We start from the raw sequence: 9688 nt of genomic DNA, 5'->3' as shown, positions 1-9688 counted from the left end.
TGAGTTTGACGGCTGCTCCCATGTCCTCTGAAGCTCGCTCACTCTCATTGCGGCACGCATATACTCTGAGATGTTGCTTTCATTGAAATCTGAGCTCAGATATATTTTTATTAATTCCTGGTCTTCTGGAGTGCTGTCAGAGACGATGATTTTTTCAAAAATGTGAAGTGCCTCCTTCCCAGTGGCCAAACAAGCATTAAACCTACAGAAGAAACAAAATATTAGTGTGCTTCATTTGTTTACCAACACTTTAAACGACCATTAATACAAATCAGATGGAGGCTTTGAGGAAAATATCCCCAGTAGAAAAATAACTTACCTTTCTTGGAATCTGTGGACATCAGTTGTTGGGTTCTGAATTTTCGTACCTTTGCTGGAGACAAAAAAGTATCCCTTGTCTCCGCTGCTGCTCCTCTTTATAAAAGCTGGTCGGACAAATCTGAAGTATGTGTCAAACCACATCTCCTCTACCTCGTTGAGGACCACGATGTGGTGTGTTGCAGCCTTCACTTTTATGACAGCTGCTCTTACACTGTCTCTGGAACGGCTCTGGTACCGTGTCCTCTCAAGCCACTGTTGAACCTATGAAGATATTTACAATAAATTAAAATGTGCTGAAACCGATCAGTCGAAATTTGTCTAGCGTGATATCATGTTCATTTTTTTTTTTTAGAAAATAGTACTCACAGTCATGTGCTGTATAACACTTGGTCTCTGTAGGTGCTGTAAAATTAGGAGTGCTTCCAAGTAGAAAAGCATAGACGTCATATCCCTCTCTTGCAATTCATTCCTTGAATTGGCCCGATCAATTACCTCGGCAAAAAAACTGTTTGCCAGGGTTAGCACTTCCTGGCGTTCTTTGTTTTAATAACATGAAGAAATAAATTTTTGGATTTTAGCAGTCTTCACGTGTCCGGAGTGCTTTACGTTCCACATATTGTACCTTGGAGATTTTACCCTCAGCTGCGGGTTCGGGGCCTTGAGCACCCGGACCATTTTCGACATGTGATGAGCTATTTTCTGATTTCTCAGTCTTTATACCGCTTGAGTGATATACATTGCGTGACTATCTGAACCATAGCGTCAGACTCGGGGTTTGAACACCCGGGTCCAGCTTGATTTTGGGTACTTTTGCTTATTCTCTATATAGATTTATTATCTGGGAATTTTGTTGGGGTTTTTGTATTACATTCCCCTTCTGCTCAATATTAGCACTTCCTGGCACTCTCTTGGATTTGTGCACGTTCTGTAAAAAGAGAAATACAAAAGGCAAATTTAGCACAGAGATCTATAAACAACCTGCTTAGACATATCCTGTACAATATCACCTGCTGTTAATGAGACTCACCTTCCAACATACTTTTCTTTACCGGCACCTCTGCAAATTGATTTCTGGACCTCTGTTATGTTTTTTAAAAATTTTGAAATTGACCCACGCAGAGATGGATCCTCTTCCAACATCTGATCCTCTGAGGTGACATAAGAAATAAATTTTTTCACCCCACTCATGTAGTTTCTTGCCGTCGCTCTGCTGGCTGCTGAAGCTCCTATTTCGTGAAAGAACGCCATGCTCCTCTCAATGTCATGTATACAGCTAGTGGAAGGTTCGTTTGGGTTCACGTAATACAACCACCTTGATACATTATCGACCTGAAGGTAGAAGGTTAGAATTAACTGGCTTGCCTGTGAAATAGTCTGTTATTTAAAGTTAGAAATGAAATCAGTACCAAGATTGCAGTATAAAAAAAAAAGTACCTCATGTTTGATTCCTGATTTGGAATACGTTTTTTCCAGGTAGCTTCTGAATCCCTGCAGCAGTTGTGAATCAGCTGAGTGTTTTTTGTGAAGCCCAGCCTCCTCCATGACCTTTTTGGTTGAAATCTTGATGGCAGACGTGCTAGGAGAAAAAGGAAACTTCGTGAATAGGATATAAAGCATGACCGACCCTGATGAACTGCACAAAAGATGAACTGTCACAAAAAGAATCTATTTAGGCTTCTTACCTCAGCTGAAGCGGATGCTCCATATCCATTTCTTCTTCGGTATCCTCTTCATTCTCTTTAGCATCCTGCACTGGATCCTCTGTGGCTTCCACTTCTTCAGCCAAGTTTCTGTAACATAAAGCAAAACTGTAATCATCCATCATTCCATATCGCATAAGCACTTTAATACATATACTAAATATATATCCTACATATATCCTACTTCTATCAACCGCACACATATAACAAGGCTTTTCCACCTTTATTACACAAACAATACACATTTGGGCAAAGAAAAATAAACTATATGAACATAAGCATTTTAATACATATATTAAATATATATCCTACATATAGTCTACTTCTATCAACCACACACACATATATATATATATATATATATATAAATATATATATATATATATATATATATATATATATATATATATATATATATATATATATATATATATATATATATATATATATATATATAAGAAGGCTGTTTCACCTTTATTACACTTGGGAATAATATGTTAATCAAGTATTATTGAGTGCTTACCTCTCTGTGTCTGTGTGTGATGGCTTTTGACTAACTAAACACCCATTGGACTCGAGAAAATTGATGAAGAAACTCAGCGATCGTTCTGAATCGGCTCCAGCCTTTAGCTGCTCGTAATGCACAACGCTAAGGTTCCTAACCAACATCCTCATTTTGGCCCTTGACTCCTATACAAGGGCAGCAATCTCTGCATCACTTGCTCCTTTCCTGCAGACCTTACGGAGATGTCCAGACAGCCGGTCAGTGGTTTTCATGCAGTATTTACAGGCCAAATGCATTCTGTTCTTTCTGCAGAAAGAGAGTGTGATATCAGCAAAAATGTTCACTGTTGAGATTAAGCACAATTTGTAACATGCCAGTTGACAAGTCAGATTCTGCATCCACTTACCCTTCAGATGCCATCGCCAGAATTGTTCCTTTTCTGCTCCTAAAGAAATAAACAAATGTTACAATACAGGAGAAAAACAGGCAGCAATTAAAAGATGCAACAATTTTCCACAGTAAGTGTAAAAGGAAATCAATGTGGCTGCAGATGCTTTTCTGTTCCTAAAAAGATAAAGTGTTAATTTTCAATACAGGAGAAAAACAGGCAGCAATTAAAAGATGCAACAATTTTCCACAGTAAGTGTAAAAGGAAATCAATGTGGCTGCAGATCCTTTTCTGTTCCTAAAAAGATAAAGTGTTAATTTTCAATACAGGAGAAAAACAGGCAGCAATTAAAAGATGCAACAATTTTCAGCAGTAAGTGTAAAAGGAAATCAATGTGGCTGCAGATCCTTTTCTGTTCCTAAAAAAATAAAGTGTTAATTTTCAATACAGGAGAAAAACAGGCAGCAATTAAAAGATGCAACAATTTTCCACAGTAAGTGGAAAAGGAAATAATATACAAAACCAAAGGCAGCAACTAGCAACAGAAATCAAAGGTCCAAAATAAGGCTTGCTCAAGCAGCTAGCACAATCAGGAGAGTTCTGACTTCTGTTTGCCAAAGGTCTTCATTTTATACCCTACTCACAAGAATTCTAACACCTTGGCATCAGAGGTCTAATCTATCAGTGGGAGGAGCCATGACATCAAAGTCAAGCCTACGAGCAGAAGGTGTAAAGGAATGTTGTACACATGTTGTGCAATCAACATCCTCTGTCTCCTCTCCATCTTCACAAAAGAAGTGTGACATATCAGTTTGGTCTTGAAGGCTAGGCCTTTGAAGCCTGTTGCCATTGTCCTTCTGGCTGCATACTTGCATACCTTATAACAACTTTGATGGGATATATCATAAGGTGTAAAAGAAAGTTTTGAGACTAATTCCTAAATTGAGGTGACAAAGTCCATAGACTCCTGAAACAAACATATTGATTGTATAGAGACATCTAAAACTTCCAAAGCAGGCACTATAGGTTAAAACTATTTTAATATCTATCTATCTCTAATTATCTATCTATCTATCTATCATCTATCTAATCTATCTAATCTATCTATCTATATTTACCTATCTATCTATTCATCCATCCTTACTAACACACAGCGTAAACTAAGCACAAATCAACCAATCTATTTTCTAATGTCTTGCAACAATAAGCATTTACTAAAAATGAGTTACACAGACAAATGTGCATATCTAAAAATATATATATATATATTCTACTGCCTTAATATACATTTAGCAAAGGGACTAAGTTTTACCTGCAACATATGGGGGTTTTAACCTTAAACCTTAAACTGCACACCAGGAAGGCTGAAATAGACATCTCTCTGTTACTTTCATACCAATACATTTTGGAAATCATTCTGTGTCCAATCTACAATATCTGTGTGGATATGTATATAGTTGATAATTGTAGGAATGTTTATTTTTTATATATTTTTATATTGGGATAAAAGTTTTTTTGCTACAAGACATTAAACAATAGTGCAGTTGTTCTGTGCTAAGGTCAAGCTGTATGTGTGTAAATATATTTGTGTTTGTGTATGTCTGTATGTGTGTGTGTATATATATATATATATATATATACACACACACATATATATCCAAATAGACTCTTTGTCCTCTTTGTAAGGTCAAGCTGTATGTGTTGTTTTGGTGTATGTCTGTATTTAATCCCCCTGGTGCCTACATACTGATCAGCAACAGGTGTGAAAGAATGTTAAGCTGTAGCAGAAACTGTAACACCTGTAACTGTAATCCCTATAAAGAATGAAGTTTGATTAATACACAAAAATCTAGCCAGGTATTGTCTCCATGTCTTGATTTCTATTGGTTGCTATACTTGTTGGCTGGTATAAATATTCCCCCCTGCTCTCATTTGAACCATACCTCATTTTGTGAATCATTGAAGTAACAAGCTCCTGTAGCTTGCCTTTTTTTTTGAATCACAGAAACCTTCCCTTCGTTCCTTTTGTGAACCACTGACATTTCTAGCTCTTCTAGCTTGCCTTCCTTTTGTGAATCACAGAAACCATTCCTTTATTTTTGGCTTTTTTTTTTAATTTTATTTGAAAATGGATTCTAAGAAGACACCAAACCGCTATCATCTTGCCTGCAAGTTTTGCCTGAAGGTTACAGGCACCTTGCCTAATCATCTGAGGAGAGCCTGCATGAAACATGCAGATAACCAAGAAATTGAATTTGTGATGCAAGAAGCAAGAGGAAAGATGAGAGCAATCCTGGAAGGGCTAAGTATTGTTAATTATGAAGACCTGGACTATGAGGATTCTGATCCTAAACAATTTTTTGTCCAGTTCCTGGAGAAAAATGGCTGCTATATCAGAGGGAAGCTAGAGTCAGCAAGGTATGTATTGCTCCTGTCTGGCTGTGTCTAGACATGTATGTCCATATGTCTTTAATATTATTGTTTGTTTTTATTTCTTCTTAACAATCAATCTTTTGTTGCATTACAGCTGTGCCATGAAAGAGAGCATCCTTCCATCAAATATGGACAGAAACAAGGTGAACGTCAATTGGCCAGCAGATGAAGTAGGGGAGACACAGGCCCCTTGTAAAGATCTGGACCTATAAGTATACTCGACATATGTTCTTTTAAGATTCACCTGTCTACATTGTAATTTGCACATTGTTATTCACTGTTTCTGAACTTTTGTTGATGTTTATCAATGTCGCCCTGTCAGGTCACATAAGATGATAAGCCCCAGCCCCTTGAATGCTGAAAATGGGCAGAAACAGCAACCTACACTTCAGTCACTTCAGGAGAGCATTGACTTCCTAATGTCACAATTGGCCAAAAAGCATGAGAAGGTAAACTCCAGACCCTTGAATGCTGAAGCAGTGCAGAAAAAGCGACCTGTTGTACAACAGGGCCTGTAAGTATACTTGCCATATGTGCATCTAATATTCACCTCTACTTTATAATATGTGTGCATGTTTTTTGTGTGTTTCAATCTTTTCTGAACTTTAGTTGATATTTATTATTTTAGACCCATCGAGTCAGATGAGGAGGACTATGTAAGCCTTGTGAATGAACAAGAGGTGGAGATGCAGGGACCTGAGCTTGACCTGTAAGTATAAGTGTCATATGTACATCTAATCTACACCTGTACAGATACTAATATTAACCTCTACTTTGTAATATGCGCGCATGTTTTTTTTGTGTTTCAATCCTTTCTGAACTTTAGTTGATCTTTATTATTTTAGCCCCATCGAGTCAGATGAGGAGAACTTCATAAGCCCTGTGAATGAACAAGAGGTGGAGATGCAGGGACCTGAGCTTGACCTGTAAGTATAAGTGTCATATGTACATCTAATCTACACCTGTCTACATAGCAGTATGTGTTTCAATTTTTTTCAATCTGAACATTTTGTTGATTTTTTTATTAATACAGCCCTGTTGAGTCAGAGGAGAACAATGCAGACCCCTTGCTTGATGACAACGATGATGATGATTATGATGATGACGACAAGGAAAATGAAGAGATGGAGACACACAATCTTGTTGAAGGGCTGGAACAGTAAGTTAACAAGCATATTTTAAAGGGAAAAGTAACATTAAAAAATCTTTAACTAAAAAATCTATTCTACACACAATCTTGTTGAAGGGCTGGAACAGTAAGTTAACAAGCATATTTTAAAGGGAAAAGTAACATTAAAAAATCTTTAACTAAAAAATCTATTCTACCCTCCCCCAATAATTATCCTATTCTGAAAACCATTTGTTATTTTGAATGCTTTAGAAGAAAATACCTGTTAAACTTGGCTTCTGGTCATTTGACACCGATCCATGCTGTAATAAGTACAGATTTTCAATCATTTCTAAATATATTTTTCTTTGGACTAGGACCGAGACCAATTCAAACTACATTCTGCTTAGAAGAAGAATGATGGCTGCAGGCATGTATAGAAAACACTCTCTTGAATGTGGTGTTCTTGCTCGCTTCCGAAAATATCTGCAGCAAGAATTACAAGTAACAAGATGGTCACAAGAGGTAAGAGTCACACCTGTCTATGTAAACATTTGTTGTTTACCTTTGTTATTTTGCTGTTCACATTTCCTCATAATGATATTTATTCCTGTGTATCATTTTAGGTGGCAAATGTGGCCAGGTTTTTGTATTTTGTGGACCCCTCCAAGGCGTCCTTAAGCTTCCTGACCGACACACAGAAGACGTTGGATTTTTTTACGGCACTTGAGAAATTGGGAAACACTCACGCCACAATGTTTTCGTACCTCAAACATATCAAGAGGTTTGTGAGATCCCAAACAGACACTTTGTCCAGCGGATCCCATCAAAGTGAAGACCTTGCCGGAAAATGCAAACGCTATCTCGACATGACCGCAACTCTACAGCGAAGGCTGAGCAAGGGAATTACGGCCAGAGTTGTGGGGAAAAAGTAAGTATGCTTTAGTACCTGTGCATTTATTTTGGATTTTTGTGTGTGTAGGTTTGGTGTGTAACATTTACTACCCCTATTCACAGGTTTGACTATCTGACGTCTGCAAAAAAGGACCCATCAGAGTGTCAACGGATCCTCGTAGTGGCCAGACCAATATTTGACCAGATAATAAAGAAGGCCAAGATGGGTGTATGTCTTTTGGAGAAGGAAAAGTCTTATGTCATCTATTACTTGGAGGCACTCATTGTTTTAAAATACCTCCAGCGACCAGGGGTTGTTCAAAATATGACTGTGAGTATACATGATACATTTTTTCACTGCCATGCTTTTTATGTTCTGCTGACATGATATCAACTTGAACTGTTTGATATTTTACCGATCCTTGTGTCTTTTTTGCTTATAGGTAGAAGAATGGTGCAAGAGGATGCCATCTGATTGCAAAACCCGTATGGTCATTGGTGTAAAAAGGCATAAGACATCCACTCAGCAAGTCGCCTCTATACTGCTAGAAGAAGAAGAAGAAGAGGTATATGTCTGAAACAAACAAACATTGCATATTGTGACTTTTTGCATAGCATTTTTTTAACTTGACTTTCTTTTCTGTCATTTCAGTGGTTTGATGTTTATTATAAAAAAATACGGCCATCATTTATCAGGAGTGGGAAATGCCCACAGACATTTTTCATATCGTCAACAGGGGAACCAATTCACAGTGTGACAAATGACATCGCCCGGCTTCATCATAAGTAAGTATAGATGTTGTATACAAATACAAGTATTTGTTAGTTCTTCTCAGAAACTATAGCTATCATGTGATTATTGGCATAGGCTTACGTTCTAGCCCCGTTTAGTACTGGTTTCAACGTTCACATTTCTGAACATACATTTTTTCCCTTAGGTTTAAATTGCGCCCTGTCACAAGTCAAGAGGCTAGAAGGACAATGGAGACATACATGGTCTCCCACTTTCAAACTGATGCTCAGAGGAACATGTTTGCCAGGTTGCTTGGCCATTCAAATGTGACTGCCGGAAGGATATATGGCGAGAAGACCGTTGACAATATGGTAGAAGCGGCAGAAATGATGAAGAGGGCGATGCATGAATCCCAGCCATCAACATCAAGGTAATTTAATAGAGCATTTACATGGCTTTGCATATGCAATTTTTTTTTTTTTTAAGTACAGATAAATTATGATTTATACAGAAAGCAGGGAATAACCACTCGTTTCTTTTTAATTATTCATTTAACAGGTGTCAAGAGGTGCCACAGAAGCCCCTGCAAGAAGAAACACCAGAAGTCTCCCGTGGGTTGAGGGAGGAAGCCTTTGAAAAATTTAAAAAGTGCCACCCACTTACTATTGATGCCACGCCTCCTTGCTTAAAGGCAGCACTAGGCTTTTCCCGTGAGTACGGCCAGTACGTTTATGACCGTTGGAGAAAACAGCAAAATAAGATGAGAGTGGATTATGTTGCTGGTAAGTCTTCCTAAATTGTTGAATGTTCAATCACTGAATGTATCCGTTTGTATACGTTACCAAGTGAATATCTAATAATTCTTTCTTCTCTACCCATCCATTCTAGGACTTCTCAAATATGAGAATCCACATGAAGAAAGAGATGTATCCAAGGCACTGGATGGAAGACCAACTTGCCACTGATAAGGGATATTTTGGAAACCTGTAACCCTCGGTAATAGTGAATCAGGTTTCTGAACACGTTCCAAGTGGAATGGGCATGAATTCAACTTGAAAAAAGATAAGTACACTTATTTACTTCCCTCCCCGACACCTTGTCTCTCACGCACTCACTCTGCCTCTCTGAGTTATATTTGTTATCAAATTTATAACATATGTTTTATTTTTTAGGTCTAAAAAGAAGCACAACTTGGATATCAGAATGGCCATAAATTCATCCAGAATAAGATAAGTACACCTATTTTATACTTATTTTCTGACATTACTATTTAGCATTTTTTCTCTTTTTCTCCGCCCTTCTTTTTTTTTCTAATGAACAATACATCGACACAGTTTAGATAATTGACTGTGACCATTCTGATATCTATATTATTTTTAGGCTTTAAAAAATAAGCAGAGTCATCACTGGAGTTTTTAGAGAGAATGGTGAAATACTTTGGCTTCTGAAGCATTCCTCATGTGAGATGCAGATGAGAAACCAGCACCTGAAACCATCAAAAGAGTCTGAAGAGATTGTCAGTCTACTGGATATGCCACATGAGGGAAACCATGAAATACTTTGGACTTTTTTTTTTTTGAGGGGGGGGGAGTTTTTAGAGAAAATT

At 37.6% G+C, this 9688-nt stretch overlaps 1 protein-coding gene and 1 pseudogene across 1 annotated transcript; one reads left to right on the top strand and one right to left on the bottom strand.

Moving 5' to 3' along the window:
• LOC101731509 overlaps window positions 1–2946 on the bottom strand; it is a 3985-nt pseudogene extending 1039 nt beyond the window's left edge.
• Window positions 2947–5042: 2096 nt separating this feature from the next.
• menf.2 (mesendoderm nuclear factor, gene 2) lies at window positions 5043–9315 on the top strand. Its single transcript, XM_031906504.1, is given in 16 exon segments — window positions 5043–5332; window positions 5442–5555; window positions 5670–5861; window positions 5976–6056; window positions 6193–6273; window positions 6381–6506; window positions 6833–6980; window positions 7082–7386; window positions 7473–7680; window positions 7793–7915; window positions 8002–8135; window positions 8288–8512; window positions 8641–8864; window positions 8971–9003; window positions 9006–9078; window positions 9255–9315. Coding segments are annotated over 16 exon segments (2418 nt in total).
• Window positions 9316–9688: the final 373 nt, after the last annotated feature.

The sequence above is a fragment of the Xenopus tropicalis genome, chromosome 7, assembly GCF_000004195.4.
Source record: "Xenopus tropicalis strain Nigerian chromosome 7, UCB_Xtro_10.0, whole genome shotgun sequence".
Taxonomy (NCBI): Eukaryota; Metazoa; Chordata; class Amphibia; order Anura; family Pipidae; genus Xenopus; species Xenopus tropicalis.
This window is presented reverse-complemented; position numbering and strand designations above follow the sequence as displayed.